Source organism: Dromiciops gliroides, chromosome 2 (assembly GCF_019393635.1).
Source record: "Dromiciops gliroides isolate mDroGli1 chromosome 2, mDroGli1.pri, whole genome shotgun sequence".
Taxonomy (NCBI): domain Eukaryota; kingdom Metazoa; phylum Chordata; class Mammalia; order Microbiotheria; family Microbiotheriidae; genus Dromiciops; species Dromiciops gliroides.
The window spans coordinates 697,965,903-697,984,693 of record NC_057862.1 but is presented as its reverse complement, the minus strand read 5'-3'; the positions used below and the strand labels follow the sequence as shown (position 1 = coordinate 697,984,693).

Below are 18,791 nucleotides of genomic sequence, written 5' to 3'. Positions count from 1 at the left end.
CATCACCGTTCTTCTTGCTCTAGATTCCGCCCTAGGAGAGAGCCAAGCAGTGGGCAAGGGGGAGGATGCCAGTTTGGAGACCGCAGGGTTTGAGCCGGGCCCGCAGCAGCGAGGAAGCCAGCATCCCAGGAATGGCCAGCTGAGGGACAAGCACGGACCGGCGCCCACAAACACGAGCTCACTGGCCAAGGGAGGGGCTGCCACGGGTCCTACTTTACAGAAGAGGAAACTGAGGCAGGCCGCGGGAGGTGGAGGCCAGAGTGCTCAGACCCCAGTCACGACGACTCAAGCTGGGGCCCAGCACTGCTCCTCTCCACCCGGCTTTTTTCTTCCTCAATTACACCCGGGAGGCGCTTGCGTCACCGTCCGTGTTATTGTCCTCGCGTGCGCCCTTGGCCCCGCCCCTGGAGGCGGGCACAGGTGACGTCACTCGTACCGGCCCCGCCCAGGGTCGTGCACCCAGCCTCGGCTCGCCACGCAATCGCCTTGGTGGGCCCTCCTGACTTGCAATCCCCGACCACCCAGCCCGTCTCCCTCCCCATCCCAAATCATCGGGTGCGGGAGAAAGCCTGACCCCGGGGCAGCCGGGCTAAACCGAGGCCTTCCCCGAGACGCCCGGCGCCCTCCACGTACACAAACGAGCCGCCATCGTCTCGCGACGCCCGCTCATGAGACGGGGGAGGGGAGCGGGGACAGGAGGCTTCTCTGATTGGGCGAGGCGCGCGGGTCCCGCCCCTCCACCTCCTCGCGCCCCGTTCCTTTGGGCCGGGGCTTAGGGGCGGGGCCGGCGGGCGGGGCCGGGCGGAAGGGCTCGCGCGGCTGCACGGTTGCGCAGGCGCCGCGTTGGCTTGGGGCGGGGCCGGAGGAGGAGGAGGAGGAGGAGGAGGCGGCCCGAGGAGCTGTTCGCCGCGGAGGCAGAAGAGCTTTGGCGGCCGAGGGTGTCGCGTCGCTCGACCGCAGAGAAGCCGGCCCTTTGGTGTGAGGCCGATCAGGCGACCGGCCGCGCCCATGACGTTCAAACGGAGCCGCGGGGACCGAATTTACAGCACCTGGTGCTGCGGCTGCTGCCATGTCCGCACCGGGACCATCATCCTGGGGACCTGGTACATGGTGAGCCCGCGGGGGGAGGGGCCGCGGTGGGGGTGGGGGTGGGGGGAAAATTAACGCCTCTGCTCCTCTGCACATGCGCCCGGGGCTGTGGGTGGGGCGGGGTAACGCCTCGGAGCTCTACGCGTGCGTGTCGGGGCCGGTCGTAGTGGGCGGCGATGAACGCCTTTCTGCACGCGCATGCGCCGAGCTGGGCTGGTAAACGTCTCTTGTTTGCACATGCGTAAAGGGGTTTCGTGAGCTGGATTTGAGTGGGGGAGGGGGCGGCTTCCCGTCGTCTGGCTTTGGGACTTTAGGCAGAGAATTTCCAGGCTCTGATGTGGAAAACGGGCCGCGGGTCTTGTAGCCCACCTGGTGATACCCAAAAGAAGTGGGCGTGGCATGCGCATCCAAGTGTACCAAACAAGGATGCCAGTGAGCGCCGTACGAAGGAGGCTCAGTGCCAGACACGTACAGATGCAGGCCGGGCACTGCCCGAGCTCTGCCCAGAAGGGCTAGATTTCAGCCACCTGGCTTGGGGAGGGGACAGAGAGGCCTGACACCCTCCCTCTTGGCCCAAATGCCCCTTTAAATTCTGAAAGTAGGGAGGGGGTGTGGGGAGGCTGGACCCCCCCTTCTGAGGAAGGTTGGGGGGGGGCGCTGCCCAGGCCCTGTGCCCCAAGGGGCCTTGTTTAAAGAACAGGAACATCTCTGTGGAAGGGGACATGGGGGCAGAGCCCCGGCCCCTTAAAGAGTCTCCCCACTTTACAGGAGAAGGAACTGAGGTTAAAAGAAGGCCAGACTTGCCCAGGAACTGAAATGCCTGAGGCAGGATTTGAACCCAGGGCTTCTTCACTACTTAACCTACTGGAGAGGTGGAAGCTTCTTTGCTGCTTGGGCACTGGGTGTTGTTGCCCTCAGTTTGTTACCAGATTGAAGTTAATTGATGACTTCTGCTTGGGGAGTTAGAAGTCACTGTACCTGAAGTGAGGACATTTTCCCTGGGCTTTGGCCAGCTCTGCTTGTTGAAGGTGGCAGGACTCGGGGAGCCTTGGCCGGAAGTGGGCTGCCTCAGAGGTTCCCTTCTCGCCATCCGTCCCCTTGGGTCCCCAGTGTTATGCCATTGATGAGAGCTGCCTGGATGGGATCAGGGGGTCCGGGAGGGTTTCCTGGTGCCCCCGGGACTGCTTAGTGCCCAGTTATTGATCTGAACTGTCTGAGATCCTTAGTCTCTGGGCCAGCCAACCCCCTCTTTACTAGTAAAAACTGTTCCTTTGCCAGTGATAGAATGACATCCGTCCTCTGAGTCCTCTTGTCGAGACATCGATTTCAGGTTCTCTGGCCCACATCCATTTCTCCCTTCCTCCTTCTCAGGGCACGTTTTCCCCCACTGCATTGCCAGGGAGTGTTGTGCTCAGCTGCTGAAACAGAAAGATTCCTTGACAAACTGAGGCTTGGGGAGAACCGCCCCCCCAGCCCCCATGCAGTGCTCCTCTGCTGACTCCAGACAGAAACAAGGACCTTTTTGCTCATTTATACATCTGTGATGATCGCAGACCAGGTCCCAACAGATCGCATTACCAAACACTGATATGGGCATGTCTCTGGCTCTTTGGGCTCCACCATTACCAGACAAAGGACTGTTCTCATGTTGCATAGGGAGGGGAGATAGTGGCTCAATGGCACTGAGAGTGGGGAAGGTCTGGCTTCAAATCCTGCCACAGACGCTAGCTGTGAGATCTTGGGGGAGTCCGTTAACTCTACTCAGCCTCAGTTACCCTTGTCTGTCAAATGAAGGTATTGGACTGATTGTCCTCCAAGAGCCCATCTGTCCTGGGATCGAACACTGCCGGGCTTATTTCTTAGGAGAAAACGGAACTCCGTGGGGGGTGGGAAGCAGGTTCTTACAGGGCGCTGGCTGGCTGTTCCTGAAGCCTGAGCCCTGCCCCGGTAAAGCCCACCACTCCTGGCTCAGTCACCACTCCTCCACACTGCTCCGTGGGCCGCCAAACCGGCCTGTTTCCGGTGGCCTGGCCATCTCCCAGGCCTAGAAGGCACTCTCTGCTCAGACTCCCCAGCCTCTTTCAGGACCCAGGTCAGGTGCATCATGGGGGATCATTGATTCCAAGACTGGGAGAAAGCTCAGAGGGCATCAGGGTAGAGGCTGGGGCTCTGAGCCAAGTTCCTCTGGCCTTCCCAAGTCCAGGCTCTGGTGCCTTCATCTGGCTGCCCCTCCCCCCACCAAAAGGCCTTTCCTGTTGGGCCCCCCTCCCCCAAATGCTTTATGGTTACTTGCCCGGTTACTCCTCAGATCCCCCCAAGGCCTGTAAGTTGCCAGAGGGCAGGACTTCTGTTTGTCCTTCTGTCCTGAGCCCCTGCCTCCTGCTCAGAATGAATGTGCAAACGCAAGGGAACAGAAAGACGGGCCCTCCTGGAAAAGGCCGGAGGTGCGCTGGCAGGGAGATCCCCAGGGGACAAGGGCGCTCGGCCCACCCGGCCCGGCCTGGCATCGTCTGCTCTCTCTGCACCCACTGCCTACCACTGCATTACTGGGTCCTTGTTTTTGAAGACAGGGCCGTGGTGTGCTTGGCACCTACCTAGGGTGAGACACTTTGCAAGCCTTCGTTGACGTTCTGTAAAGTAGTTTGGAACTGTGCGGGGAAGGGCACCAAACTAGCCATACCCTGTAATCCAGAGATCCTGCTGCTGTGCACAGGCCCCAGAGAGGTTCACACGAGAGGGGATGAAACCCAGAAGGCAACTTGCTTCCTCCTTTTCCAGGCAGGCCAAGCCGTGGTCCAGCTTTGAGGCCAGAGGGTCCTTGGAACTCTTCTAATGTGCCCCCCCCACCCCCCATGAACGAACAGAATCCCCGCATGCCCAGCAAATGGAGCCTCCAGGGAAAGAGAGCCAACCCACCCACGCCACTTTGGGCCGCCTAATTGTCAGGTCGTTTTCCTTGGCATCAGCCCCCGCTTCGCCTCTTATAAACCCTCACCCACTGCCCCTGCCTTGCCCTCCTCCTTCCCAAAGCTGCTCCAGGCTGAGCAGCTCTCACTTGGCTCCACCTCCCCGTGTCTGACGTGTCATCTCTCCCCTCGAAGCTTCCTTTTCGGTCACTTCCCTCTGCTGACTCACAGTCACAGTCCAGGAGCCATTTGGCCCAGTTCTCCGTCCAGTCAAGACCTCTTTGGATGCTGACTGTTGGTCCGGATTAGCTCTTCCTCCCAACTTTGTGGAAAACATCAGCAAGTTTGACAAGCCGGCCATTGATAAAGATAGGCCATAGCTCTGATAGATCTGGGGCCTCTCCCGGAGACATGTCCCCAGGCTCAGTCTCATCATCTATGAGTATGATGGTAATAGCGCTCACCTTCCGGGGTTGTTGGGAGGCTCAAATGAGATAATACTGGGGGGACATGCCTTGCCCCTGGTGGGTACCATGTAAACGCTCATTCCCCTTCCATATCTGGGGTTAGTTACTCTGCCAAGAAAGAGAGGCTAGTCTGACATGCCCTGTCTTGGCTCAAGCTTAGCTGCTGATGAGACTCAGGAGAATATGTAGCTAATGTCAATAAGAAATACGGAATCCATCCCATTGAGACTTCTCCTGTCTTTTTTTTTCTTTTTTCTTTTTTTGTTTCTTTTGCTGGACAATGAGAGCTAAGTGACTTGCCCAGGGTCACACAGCTAGTAAGTGTCAAGTGTCTGAGGTTGGATTTGAACTCAGGTCCTCCTGAATCCAGGGCTGGTGCTTTATCCACTGCACCACCTAGCTGGTCCCTCTCCCATCATTTTGATTGGTTTAAAAGGTGTAACTTAGAAAGAAAAAATTCTCGGATCAAAAAATATAGGTTTTGACGTTTGGCATCTCGTGGAAAGAAAACGTAGGATAGTGGGAAGAGCCACGTCTAGAAGCTGCACAGTTTCCTTATGCAGGAAGTTCCTCTTGCTATTGCAGTTGTCACTTGTGCCATCCCTGTCCCTAACAGCCTTTTATAGCTCCCTGGGTGATTTCTTTTATATTTGTATCTGACCTGGGACTGGAGCATATTGCTTCAATTAAAAATAGTTTTATTTTATTTATTATTAATTACCAGTGATGCAAGAACTGGTTCCTAGAATTCCAGCCCTGGCAAGGCCAGAGGGGAGCCAGTCTGCTCACACCCCCTGTTGGTGTTGGTGGCTTCTCTGTCCGAGAGGCTGATGGCTTTGCTCTTGACCCTTCCTTGGAGGCCAGCATCTCTGTGGGGCTCTGTGCCCGGGCCAGCCCTGAGGGTGCAAATGAAGCAGGCCTCAAGATGGACAGGGATTTCATTACAGTCTCCACAGCCAGCGTGGGAAGCTGCAGGGTGACATCCCCACACAACAGCCCGGGACAGGAACAGGAAGTAGGACAGCTGAAGTGGAGAGTGCCTGCTGCTGGTCAGGGTTTCGGGTTCCCGGGACTGTCTCACTCTTACACGAATGAGCTGAGCAGGATTTCTCCCCACAGGCCCCTCTACAGGAGCATTACTCGGGACCGAGTTAGGAAATGCCATGATTGAAAACGAGATTTGAGGGGCTAAAACAGGCTCTCCATGAACTTGGATGGATTAGTCTTTTGTATAACCAACAAAACCTGAGGGTTTAAAGCAGCACAGAAACACCCCTGCCTGTGCCAATCAGTGTAGGAAGGCTGGTGCCCTGTTACCCGTGACTTTTCTCACACGTCATCGTTTGGAAGGCAGACCCAGATTGTGTAGGCCTCGATACTTTCTTTGGCCTTGTCCATTTGCTCGGCTTCCTAACTTCTCCTAATGAGGTCTGACATTTCACTATTCATGCTACACAAACCACCCATGGTAGGTCCTAACTTCCGTTCTAATGAGGTTTGGAATTTTGTTTTTAATAGTGTACAAACCCTAGATGATTGGTAGCCCAGAGGATGGAGCACTAGACCTCGGAGTCTTGAAGACCTGAGTTCCTGTCTAGCCCCAGACACTTATTAATAACTCCGTGACCCCCAAGCAAGTCATTTGGAGCTGGTGAAAGATGAAATGACTGAGGGAACAGATTCCAGCTTCTGGTCATATCGACTGTTGTTCAGCAAAGCGTGCCAATTGCATAAAAAACGGGGATCAGACCTCCTCAACTTGGCACTAGGCCCCAAATACAGGGGAAAATAGATTTTTTCACATTAAGAACAAATGGGGCTTGGGGCAGCTAGGGGGCTCAGTGGATAGAGCACTGGCCCTGGATTCAGGAGGACCTGAGTTCAAATCCAGCCTCAGACACTTGACACTTACTAGCTGTGTGACCCTGGGCAAGTCACTTAACCCTCAGTGCCTCACCAAAAAAAAAAGAGAGAGAAAGAAAAGAAAAGAAAGAACTCACGGACCAGGGTGGGGCCATGTGAGTCCCTTGAGATGCGTCACTGCGAGAAAACTCCTCGCAGCAGTCTCAGGGTCTGGCGGGGCTCCTGGTCAAAGTGACCTAGATCCTTGGGTTGTCTTGGCAGCAGGGAGAGGCGATCCAGCTTCCCAGCCACACAGGGCTAACTTCGAACAATGCAATCAAGTTTCCCGACAATTCCTGCAATTGAATACAGTTTTCTGAAAAGACAGAAACTGGATTAGCCCCGTAATTGAATGGGAAAGGAACTGAGTGGCCCCAGAACTGAGTCAACGTGCTTGGCTCCATCCCTGCTATCACTTGCTTTTCTAATCCCAAACCCCCCATTTAGCCTCTGTCTGTCTCCACTTCCTCATGGGACAGTTGCCTCCCAAGGCTGTTCTGAGAATCAAATAGATAGAGTGCTTCGCAAACCTAAGAACAAGCCATTAGTGCTGAGAATGCAGGAGGACAAGCTGCTGATCTTCCTTCTGGTCTTAAAGAGACAGTGCATGGACTTCATAGCTGCAGAGTAGCCAAGTCATTCGGTTGATTATCGTATGATATTGCTGTCATTGTGTTCTGTCTGCTGTGAACCGTGTCCTGGTTCTGCTCACTTCACTTTGCATCTGTTTGTATGCCTCCCCAGGTTTTTCTGAAACCATCCCGTTCCTTGTTTCTTATAGCACAACAGTATTTCCTCAGAATCATACCAAAAGTTGTGATTCAGCCTTTCCCCAGTTGATGGGTATCTCCATAACTTCCGGGTTTTTGCCCCCACCAAAAGAGCTGCTATAAATGGTTTTGTCCATATGGGTCCTTTCCCTATTTCTTTGCTCTTTTTAGGGTACAGACCTGATAGCGATATTGTTGGGTCAAAGGGTATGCGCAGCTTTATAGTTCCAGATTGTTCTCCAGGAGGTTTGGGGCAGTTCACAAGTTTGCCACCAGTGGATGAGTGTACCTCTTTTCCCACATTATTACCTCCCACATTTGTTATTTTCCTTTTTGGTTGTGGGGCAGTACCTCAATTATTTTAATTGCATTTCTCTAATTAGTGATCGATAACATTTTTTCATTGATATAAAAAGCTATTGATAGCTTTTGTTTCTTCAGAAAACTGCTGATTCGTATCCTTTTCTGTTTATCAATAGGAGTATGGTTCTTATTTTTTCACATTTGGCTCAGTTCCCTAAATATTTGAGAAATGAGGCCTTTATCAGAGAAACTTGCAATATGCCCCTTCCAATTTCCTTTTAATTTTGGTTGTATTGGTTTTGTTTGTGCAAAAAATTAATTTTGTGTAATCAAAATTATCCGTTTTACTTCCTGTGATCCTTTTTACCTGTCTAATCATGAACTTTCCCCTCATCCGTGAATCTGACAAGTAATTTCTTCCAAGTGCCCCTAACTTGCTTATATCATCCTTTATATCTAATTCATGTACCCGTGTTGAATTTATCTGGGTATGTGGTATGAGATGTTGGTCTGCACATACTCTCAAACTTCTTTCCAGTTTTCCCTGTGGTTTTTGTCAGATGTCGAGGTCCTGCCCTAATAGCTGAGACCTTTGGGTTGGTCAAGCACTAAGTAACTGTGGTCATTGCCTTCTGTATGTTGTGTGCCCGAGCAATTCGCTGGATCCACCAGAAAAACCTGGGGAGGCCGCCACTCCCAGTTGTTGTGACGATTACCACCTTGTCATAGCTGGAGATCTCACGCCTCTAGATTGCCTTTTTTCCCATGGATTGCCTTCATATTCCTGACCTTTTATTCCTCAGGAGGAATTTTGATGGGTATATCACCGAACAGTAAATCCATTTAGGCAGTGTTGTTATTTTTATTGCATTGGCTTGGCCTGCCTGCCAGCCTTTTACCATTTCTCTGGTTGTTGAGACCTGTTTTTATTTGTGTGAAAAGTGTTCTTAATTGTTTGCCTATAGTTTACAATAAACTTTTTTTTTTTTTTTGGTGGAGCAGTGAGGGTTAAGTGACTTGCCCAGGGTCACACAGCTAGTAAGTGTCAAGTGTCTGAGGCTGGATTTGAACTCAGGTCCTCCTGAATCCAGAGCCGGTGGCTTATCCATTGCATCACCTAGCTGCCCTCCCACAATAAACTCTTCTTTCTTCTTCTTTCTTTTCCTTCTACGATTCATCTCCAAATTGGTTTTCCTGGTTGAGTAAGTACCTACTATAAGCCAGGCACTGGGGATAACAGGACAACCCTCCCTGCTCTCATGAAGCTGGTATCGTGTGGAGGAGGCCCTGGGTACATGTGTGTGGATGTTCTAAGCAAAGACAAGTTTACCCTGTGGGGGAGGCCCCACGGCTGGGGGGCCAAGGGGCTTCATGCAGACGGGAGTATCCAAGCTGACCTTGGAAGGGAATTCCGGCTTCTAAGAGGCGAGGGAGCCCATGCCAGCCACCTTCCATCAGCAGCAGAGCTGCTCCCATATCTTGTCTCTCTGCCCAGACTCATTCCTGGTGGCTTCTAGTGATGCTGAATCCCCAGCTCTGCCCCCTCCTGAGCCATCACTGCCCATTCCCCCCCCCCCCCCCACCTCAGTCCTGCCTCTCCAGTCTCACTCCAGCTTTGCCCAGCCCTTCCCTTGGGCCTTCAGGAATCCCTGCTCCATTATCAGCACATTTCCATTTACTTTCCCTGTCCTCTTGCCTTGTGGGCTTTGTAGGCAGCTGCTGGCCCTTTGAGGGTTGTGACCTTGGAGCAATTCCCGGAGGGAGGTGAATCTGGGAACTAGGAGCATAGCTACTCAGAAGTAGAGGGAGCTTCCCGGAGACGGGGTGGGCTCCATCTCTTTGGCGTTCGGCTTGCAGAAGCTGTGTGACCACTTGTTAGGCTTGCCTCCTACGGCAGCTGGAAAGACTTGCCTGAACTGATGCAAAGTGAAGGGAGTAGAACCAGGAGAAGGGGGTGCACAGAGACCGCCCTGTTGTTTGGTGAAGAACTGTGAGGGACGGCCATTCTCAGCAACACAGTGATCCAAGATGATCCTAAGGACAGATGATGAGAAAACGCCATCCGCCTCCAGAGAGAACGGGTGTCTGAAGACAGGCCTGCTCACCCTATCCGGTGACATTTGCTCTTTTTCTCTCGGAGTTTTAAGTTCCAGAGTCTGTCTCTCATCCCCCTCCCTGAGATGTCAGCAGTCTGGTAGAGGTCATGCATGTGCCGTCATGTAAAACATGTTCCATGTTAGTCATTTTGGGCAAGAAAAGTCAAAGGAAGAGAGTGGAAAGGCCTGCTTGGGTCTGGATTCAGACGCCCTCATTTCTTTCTTTGGAGGTGATAGCTGGTTCACCGTGAGTCCTTTGGGATTGGGACTCCAGCGTCTTCGGGGGCCAGCAGAACGTCCCATTCCCAGGCAGCGGCCTCCTCAGGGGACATTGACAGCTCCGGGTCCTGAGGCTGGGGAGCAGAAGGAAGCCACAAAGCTCCCTGGGGCGCTGTTTGGGTCCGCGGCTCACTTGTTCTCCACCCAGCACCCTCCAGGGGAGCGGAGGCCCCCTTGACTTGCCTTCCGTCTAGTCCGCCAGATTCGTACCGACTTCCTGGACAGAAGATGTGGCCGAGGCGGCCCTGCTGATTCTCAGACCTGTTCATTCTTGTCTCCTCCTCCCCCGGGTCACCTCTGTGCAGCCATTGTCAGAGCCGTTTATCACCTCTCACCAGACTCCAGGCTCACCTCCCCAATTACTTCTTGGTCATCGAGCTGGATGTCTTGTAGACGTCCTTCCCCCAGAACCTTCCTTTGCTAAGTCGGCCCACGGGGCCGGGTCTGGAGTCAGGAAGATGAGTTCAAACCTGACCTCAGCCACTTCCAATCAGGGTGACCCTGGACAAGTCTGTTTGCCTCCGTTTCCTCACCTGGGTGGTTGTGAAGGTCAGATGATGCTTCACTGTAGAAATGTTGCTGCTGCTGCTTGGCAGGTATTTTCTCATTTCCTCTTCACAACAACCCCAGGAGGGAGGTGTCATGACCCCCATTTTACAGAGGCTAGTAGAGGCTAAGTGACTTGCCTGTCACCTGGGTTTGCAGCCTGGGTCTCCAAGTCCTGTTGATGCTCCCTTCATTTCCTCTCTTGGACACGCCCCTCCTCCCCCTCGTGCTGTGACTGCACCCTCCCACCTGGGTAACTGCAGTAGCTTGGGGGGGCCCTGCCTGCCTGCCTGCCTCCAGAACCCAGTGTAAAAAGCCCTTCCTTTCCTTGCCAGTGGTTGTCCTCACTGCCCTCTGTGACCCCGCCAGGATCCCTGCTGTGCCTCAGCGAGCGCTCCCCTCTCTGATTGCGGGTATCGTCTCAGCTGCCGGCCTTTCCTTCCCCAGCTCCAAGCCTCTGCCCGGAATCCGCCAGTCCCCAGGCGGTCTGGCCCGTGTCCCATGTGCACACAGGTGTTTGCTACTTGTCTCCCAGGAGACCGGGAGCGCCTTGAGGGCAGGGCCCGCCTCTGCCCTTCTTTGTGGCCCCTCACTTAGCACGGTGCCCGGCACGCTCCCCTCTCTCGGCTTGGCCATCTCTGGCTGTCTCTGGGCCCGGAATTCTTCCCCTGCTGTGACTGTCGAGCTCCCTGGCATCCAGGTTCCAGTCAAAGCCCGTCCTCTCCACAAGGCTTCCCCAGCCCCTCTTCCTTCTCCGCCTTCCATGGGATGCTTTCCACAGCCTTTTCCACGGTGGTTTGCTCTCCCAGTGCGATCGATTGTAAGCTCCCGGGGACAGCTTTGTGTAACCTCAGCATTTAGCACAGCGCCTGGCCGGGGCTCCTTAGGAAGTGCTCCATTGATGGCTAGGCAAGGGCACAGATCTCTGTCTGTATCACCTGCTGATGACCTAAGTTTAGCTAAACGTGCCTGAGGAGCAGGGAAGAGACCAGAAGACCCGGATCTTCTCCCTGCGGGGCTGCCCCAGGCTCATTCTTAAGGGCATCTGGGAGGGGGGGAGTGAGCACTTTGGCCTAATTAGGACCTTGGGGAGCGGTCGGAGCTGCAGGCCATGCCCTTCCCCGTGGCTCCAGCTCCGTGTCATTCCTCAGGGCTCTGTTTGGGCTTTGTCGGCCTTCTTGTTTGGCCAGAGGTGGCCGTGCTCCAGGATCAGAGCTTGGGTTCTCGGGCTGCACACAGAGAGATGATGTGACGTACTCTGGGGCTTAGGTGGGTATTGTGGTCAGGCTAGGGCATCGATCATCATGTACAAAGAAAACCAGGACAGCTCCACTGTTGGCATTCAGCCATCCCCCAGGCTTTGCTATTTCGTTTTTCTAGAAAATGGGCACTTGCTTCTGGGTAGAATAAAAAGTGCTTCGAGGGCTTGACTTGGCCTAACAGGTCTGTTGGTGACCTGAGCTGAGCTCCAGGCTGCCCGGGGGGTCTTCATAGATGTCAGCATTCCATTCCCATGGGAGATTTTCTGATGTTTAGTGGGGTGGGGGGTGGTATCTGGCGGGCGGGCTACAGATCTGAAACAAGGACCGGGATGCCAGCAGCTCTTCGTCCTGTCGGCCAGTTTAGGTTTGTAGGGCATCGGAGCTGGTATCTCCTTTGATCTCACATCAACCCTCTGGGTGAGGCAGCAAGGGGACCCCACCGGGCACAGGGCCTGCAGTCAAGGAGACCTGACTGGTTTAGATCCAGCCTCAGAAACTTCTTAGCTGAGTGACCCTGGGCAAGTCATTGAACCTCTGCCTGCCTCGTTTCTTCATCTGTACAATGGGGGTCATGGTGGCAACTTCCTCCCAGAGGTATTGGGAAGATCTCTCGAGATCAGCTCTGTAAAGCCCTCACACTGTGTGCCCAGCACACAGTAGGCTCTGTCAGTGTTTGTTCCTTCTTGTCCTTTCCCCTTGTTTGGTAGATAAGGAAACAGCCTGAAACAGGTGAAGTGTGCACGGGGTCACCCCCCAGTATGGGACGGAGGCAGAATGTGGACCTTCCTGTTTCTCAGGCCAGCACCTGGACCACTGGACCTGCTGGCTGCCTGGGACGTGAGAAACAGTCATGTGAAACGCTCCTAATTAGGAGGAATGGCTTCCGTGGGCCAGCTGAGCTGGGCCCCGGCTTGGTTTAGGGTGTTAGCTTAGCTGGGCCTCTCTCTTCTTGCAGGTGGTGAATCTGCTGGTGGGAATCCTGCTAACCGTGGAGGTGACTCACCCCAATACAGTGGCCACTGTCAACCTCCAGTATGAAGTCATTGGGAATTACTATTCTTCTGAAAGGATGGCCGGTAAGTTGGAAACCCCTGGGCTGGGTTAGAGCTTACTTGCACATCCTTCCTCTTGCACGTTCTCCTGCCTGCTGGGCCTCAGCTGGGCCTCTCGTCCCCATAGCTTATCAGGGCAGGCATGGAGGGCCAGGGGCCATGTCTGGCTAACGCCTCCCATCGGCCAAGGTCGGCTAGGCCACAGAGGCCTTTTGGCTTTCTCACATGTATTTGAACAGAGAACGTCCTTGTGGACTGTCCCCAGGAGCCACCTGCAGCTCTTGGGACCCGGGAAAGAAATGGCCCAAAGTGTGACTGGAGCCACAGGTGAAGGTGTTCCTGTCTTCCCCAGGGCATCCTCTGAGTACCCCAAGGGCTGGCTACCTGGGCCAGAGGTGGCAGCCCTGCTGTTCTCACTTGTGGCATGCTGCTGAGCCCGTGGCCCTGGGGGCTGAGGAACAAGGCAGTGACGTATCACGGTCCCCTTGTCCAGTTGTTAAGGGTCTGCACAGGAGCTGGCCGGGCATGGGTTTACGATGACAGGTATAAAGGAGTCTTGCTTAAGGGGGAGCAGATCCAGGGATGGGAGGGGCAACCAAGGCCCAGAGGCAGGAGCAGAAAGTAAGATGGGAAGACAAATGGTCAGAAGAGCCTGAGTCTGGGCAGGGAGGGATCTAGCATTTATTAGGCACCTACTGTCTGCCGGTACTGTGGATCCCCACAACAGCCTGGGAGGTAGCTATATTATCATGCTCCTTTTGGAGTTGAGGAAAGGGAGGTGGATGAAGTAAAATGAGTCGCCCTAAGTGTCCAAAGGCCGGCTTAGAATCGGGGCCTCCCGTGTGCCCGAGGGCCTCACCTTGGCACAAGGAGGAGCCGGGAGAGGGGGGCTGACCCTCGGCAGGACTGTTTTATGAAGTGGCTGAATTCCGGAGGAAGCCCCTTCACTGACACCCTGCCGGTGTTTGTCCCTAGAAAACGCCTGCGTCCTCTTTGCCTTCTCGCTGCTTATGTTCACAATCAGCGCCATGATGGTCTATGGAGCCGCTGCCGTGAGTGTCCCCCCAAGCGCCCAGTGGTTGGAAGTGGGCGGGTGCCTCTTAGACTGTGAATCAGTGGGCGTGGGTGGTCTTGTGGCCCACACAGTCCTCCTAGGGCCATCCCTTCTGAGGAAGGAAAAGGGGTTAGCAGAACGGGGGGAGCGAGGACTTGGGGGGAGCGAGGACTCTGGCGCCTTCTTGCAGCCGTTCCATCTGAGCTGTTTTGTGGCTCTTCCCTCCCTGGGCCTCGTCGTGCTCTCCCCTGCTCGCTCTCCGGCCATGGCCATCCCATGCTTCCCTGCCTCCCTCCCCGCCCAGTCTGAGGCATTCATGGCCCACAGCACTCAACTTTTCCCTGGGGAAGGACACGTCCCTTGTTTCCACAAAGAATGGCTCCAAACATCTGGTGTTGATGTTTTCTTTCTGTCCCTGACCTGAGAGCCCCTGCCTGGTGCCAGGCTCCAGCCCCCCGGACGTGCTTGCCCTGTCACCAGTTTGCTGGGGGAGGGGAGGGGATGGGGATGTGCCTTCCTGGAGCCCTGACGTGGTGCATCTCACTTTGGCAGCACCGCGTGGGCTGGCTGATTCCCTTCCTCTGCTACCGGCTCTTCGACTTTGTCCTCAGCTGCCTGGTCGCCATCAGCTCACTCACTTATTTGCCCAAAATCAAAGATTATCTGGATCAGCTCGTGAGTATCCAGGCTCAGGGCCCCTTTGCTTGAAGAAGCCTCAGGGAGTCCGCCCAGTGACTTTCCTTATTTTGAACCCCAGGACTCTTAAGTAGCCCTGAGGCAAATGGCAGCATCTGGACTGCCCAGTGTAGAAACAACCTCAGGAGCATGTGGAACTTGGCCACTCTTGGGGTGGGTGGGGGGGCCGGCCCCTTGTGCAGGCAGTGTGCCCATGCAGACTGGGGGTATTTATCTCTGTGGCCTGGCATATTCTCCTGGGGCTGGGAGGGCCCTTGCTGCCTGCCTCCCTTTGTAGAGAATGAGACTGAGGTCCAGGAGGCTCCAGGACTTGGTCTGGTCACAGAGTGTGCATTTGTCTGTTCAGTAGCACAGGGGTGTCCACCCAGGGAGTCAAGGCACGTTTCACAGAGAAGGACGAGACTAAGGGCCACACAGGGGCCAGACAGAGGCAGGATTGGGGAAGCCCATGGCGTTGTCCTCAGCCCCCACAGGCGCTTGAACCTATGAGCCCGTCCCTCTGAATGGGGCTCTTGTGGAGGAGGCTGCTCACGGACACGGCCTCTTGTCGCCCCACAGCCCTCTTTCCCATACAAGGACGACCTGCTGGCGCTGGACTCCAGCTGCCTCCTCTTCCTGGTTCTCGTCTTCTTCACCCTGTTCATCATCTTTAAGGTAGGTGGATCGTGACCCCTCCCCCTGATCTGAGCCTGGGCTTGTGGTCCAGCCTGGCTCTCTGATCTCTTCAGGGAGAGGTCCACAGAGCACAGATTTAGTCTCAGTGTGTGTGTGGGCACCATATCTAGGGATGACACCTGGGTGACCGTCACCTCCCTAGAGGCCCAGAGAACGGCAGTGGCATGCATGAGGCTGCAGATGGGGGGGTGGTGAGGGGCACAGCTGGCATTGGACCCTCACTATTGTGCATATGACACAGAGGAGGGGACAGGACTGGCCGTGTCTTCCTAGGATGTGGGAAATGTCCTGGGGGCCACAGCTGGGATCGGACCCTCCCAGTATTGTGTGGGGCAGGGGCCGGCCATGATGTGGCTTCCCGGCTGCAGTTTGATGGGGGCACCTTGGTGTATGGACCACGCAAGGCCCGTGTCCTTAGCTGGGTGGCCTAGGGAATTGGGGGTGTTGGGCCTCTGGGGTGACAGGCCTTTCTCTTCTCAGGCTTATCTCATAAATTGTGTCTGGAATTGCTACAAGTACATCAGCAACAGAAACCTGCCTGAGATTGCAGTGTACCCGGCCTTCGAAGCACCACCACAGGTAAGGCTGGGGGCTGGGCGTCCCCCACGTCCTCCCTGGGGCCCCCATTGATTGGCAGTTGTGTGGTGGGGGGGGCCTCACACACATGAGCCGATGGGCTCAGGGCAGGCACTGGACACAGGTCCTGAATTCATTCACCAAGTGTTTCCTGGAAGGCCTGCTGACCAGAAGCCTGTGGGCTGCCGGCCTGTGGGAGGTGGCCTGCCTGGGCATCCTGGGCCAGAGCCAGCAGCGCCCGGCCTGGGTGGTGGGTGGCAGCCCCTTCCCTCCCTTGGCTGCCTCCTGTGTGACTCGTGTGCTCCCGGGATGGTGGCACAGCAGCTGCTGCCTGGTGCCCCGCCCTCACCCTGTCCCCAGTAACGCCAGGCTGAGATCTTTCATGCCTTAGCCGGGGAGAGGAAGTAGGCCAGATTCAGCCCAAAGCTCTGTCCTGTGGGGGGTCTTTAGGTCCAAATTTGTGGTCATTGTCCGTCTGACAAACAAGGCGGCCATAGCTCTGTCCAAGTCAGTGTCAGAATACCACACGGTGCTGACCCTCGGGGATTCCACGGGGGACACACTGACCACTCGGCTGACCCACAAGCCGCGCACAAAGATGGTCACACCCGGATCGAGAATTCCCCTCTGCTGTTCCTGTCTGACCTGGGACCTCCAGCCCCTTGGCCCCTCCTTGCTCTCCCAAGCCGTCTCCTCTGCACTCGCCGCTCCCTCCTCGTCTCCCCATCTTGACCCCTGGGGATCCCCTTCTGTGCTACCCTGGCCTCCTCTTAGTCCTGGGCCCTCTTACCCCATTGCCAGTAATGCCCAGCCAAGCCTCAGCCTCCATTCACCTTCATTCACCACCTTCACTCCTGCACATGGGCTGCCAAACCAAGGTTCTGCTGGGGGTCCCCAGCCTCCCCTGGGCCCTGGCTGCTGCCTGGCAGTCCCGCTGTACCTCTCACCCGCTCCCTGTCCCGCTCTCCACCAGGGCCCTTCCAGAGCTTCTCCCTCCTCAAGCCCCTCCCACGGCTCCCCCCCATCTCACAGCCTGCTCATGGGGTCTCCTTCCACCCCTCTTCCAGCAGGTCGATCCCTCTGCCATCCCCCCTCCCTCTTCCCTCCTAGAGACAGGCCCACGTCCCCGCTCTCCTCAGACAGCTCATCTTATTTCTCTTCTGCCCTTTGTAGCTAAACTCCCCAAAGGCCGTCTACACTAGTGGCCTGCATCTCTCCTCTCGCTGCCAACCCTGCCCTCTGCAGTCACGGGTAACCTCTCAGGGGCCTTTTCTCAGTGCTCGTCCTCTCTCCCCCCCCCCCCCCTGTTTCCCTCCTCCCTCTCTGCTCCTCCTTGGTCTCCTTGGCTGGATCCAGGTTGTTCTCTGTATTGGCTCAGATCCACTCGTCTTGCTCCGATTTCCCATCTCCAACTGGGTGCCCAATTAACTTTTAAACTCAACATGTCCAAGGTAGAAGGTGATCTTCCCTGTTACTGCCTGGGGCTCTCCCGTGCCCCGGGCTCACAACCCAGGCCTCATCCTGGGCTCCTTACTCTTTCTCACGCCTGTCCTCCCATAGCCACGCTGTGGCCATCTTCCCAACATCTCCCAGATACGCCCCCTCCTCTCCTCTGATGCTGCCCGACCCTGGCACAGGCCTCATCACCTCAGGCCTGGGCTATGCTGGGGGGGTATGCCTGCCTCCAGTCTCCCCCTGCCCCCCACATAGTCCTTCCTCCGGCCACTATGATCTTCCTAAAGCGCTGCCAGCCCCTTGCCACCACGCCCCCTCCTGCCTTCCCAGCCATCCCGAGACACATCCTCTTCCTCCAGTGCCCTTCCCTGTGGCTTCCATCAAGTCCCAGCTGGTTATACCAGGGACAAAGAAGGGGTGCTCACCAAGGAGAGGGAGGGTCATCGGCTGCAGGGGCTTGAGAAGGGGCGGGGCCTTGCTGGGATGGGCGCTGAAGGGGAGCTGAGGTGGGTGCAGGTGTCTTGCGCAGCTCGACCCCAGACAAGATGGAGGTGGTTAGGCCTGGGATCATGAGTGCCCTCCCAGATCCCACTGACACCCTCTGAAGCCAGGGCACAGATGCCGCCCGGTCAGTGAGCATTCCTTCTGTGCCTACGGGCACCGCGCCAAGCGCTGGCAGCAAACGTCGTCTTCCCCTAATGCATAGGAAAGCATCAGAGGGTCTGTCGGTCGCCCCCTCCTCCTGGGTGCCCCTTCCCCAGGCGCCTGCCTCGGGATCCCCAGTGTCGCCACAACCAGGGTGGCTGGCGCTCCCTTGTTTCCTCTTCCCTCTAGCAGAGGCAGGACAACAAGGGGGCCCTTTTCCCTTGAGGTTCTGCAGGCCTCTGCTCTTGTCTCTTAACAAACTGCCCCCTTGGGCAGAGGGGGCTCTGGGGGGAGGAAACAACTGTGAGCTGAGCGTGTCCTTCTTCCTCTGCAGTACGTCCTGCCCACCTATGAAATGGCCGTGAAGATGCCTGAAAAGGACCCACCGCCCCCTTATATCCCTGCCTGATGGACGGACCCAGACTTTTGTTAATAAACACTACACCAGCCTGGGGGCGGGGGTTGTCTGTTTTCTAAATGCCAATCTAGGAACCACCCCCACAGTCCAAAGTTGTTTTCCTATCAGCCTGTACACACCAGGTCATTTTCTAATTGCTTGAGCCTTTGTTACTCTGAGTGTTTGTTAGGGACATTGTTGGAGGGGGGTGGGGGCTCATTTGTTTGGTCGGGGTGGGATCTTGGGTCCCATTGCAGTAGCTCTGGCCCACCCACATCTGGCTAAGCCTGAGCCTAGGGCTCTTGTCACTCCAGAGGGGGCGGTCTCTGGGCATCCTCTTTGAACTGACACTCTGCCCTTCCTTCATCTTGGGTCTGCTTGGGTACCACCTGCCCCACCCAAGACTTGTTCAAGATCCAAGGAGGAGAATGCCCAGAGTGCCCACAGTCAACAGGGGTGGGTCTACTGATGGCTGCATGGCTCCAATTTGTATGTACCTCTCTTTCTCTCTGACAAGATGCATTAATAAACCTTTTCAGAAAAATCTTCATCTCGTGTTGTTCGGTTGTATCTGACTCTGTAAAATCCCCCTTGGTGTTCTCTTGGTAAAGATATGGGAGA

The 18,791-nt window shown here is 55.7% G+C and overlaps 1 protein-coding gene across 1 annotated transcript; it reads left to right on the top strand.

The window, feature by feature from the left end:
- Positions 1-867: 867 nt before the first annotated feature.
- On the top strand, positions 868-18,720 carry LAPTM4A (lysosomal protein transmembrane 4 alpha). Its single transcript, XM_043986398.1, has 7 exons — positions 868-1,110; positions 12,576-12,696; positions 13,648-13,724; positions 14,279-14,401; positions 14,981-15,076; positions 15,578-15,676; positions 18,108-18,720. Exons 1-7 carry the CDS (start codon positions 1,009-1,011, stop codon positions 18,180-18,182), a joined length of 693 nt encoding a protein of 230 aa, XP_043842333.1. The 5' UTR covers positions 868-1,008; the 3' UTR covers positions 18,183-18,720.
- Positions 18,721-18,791: the final 71 nt, after the last annotated feature.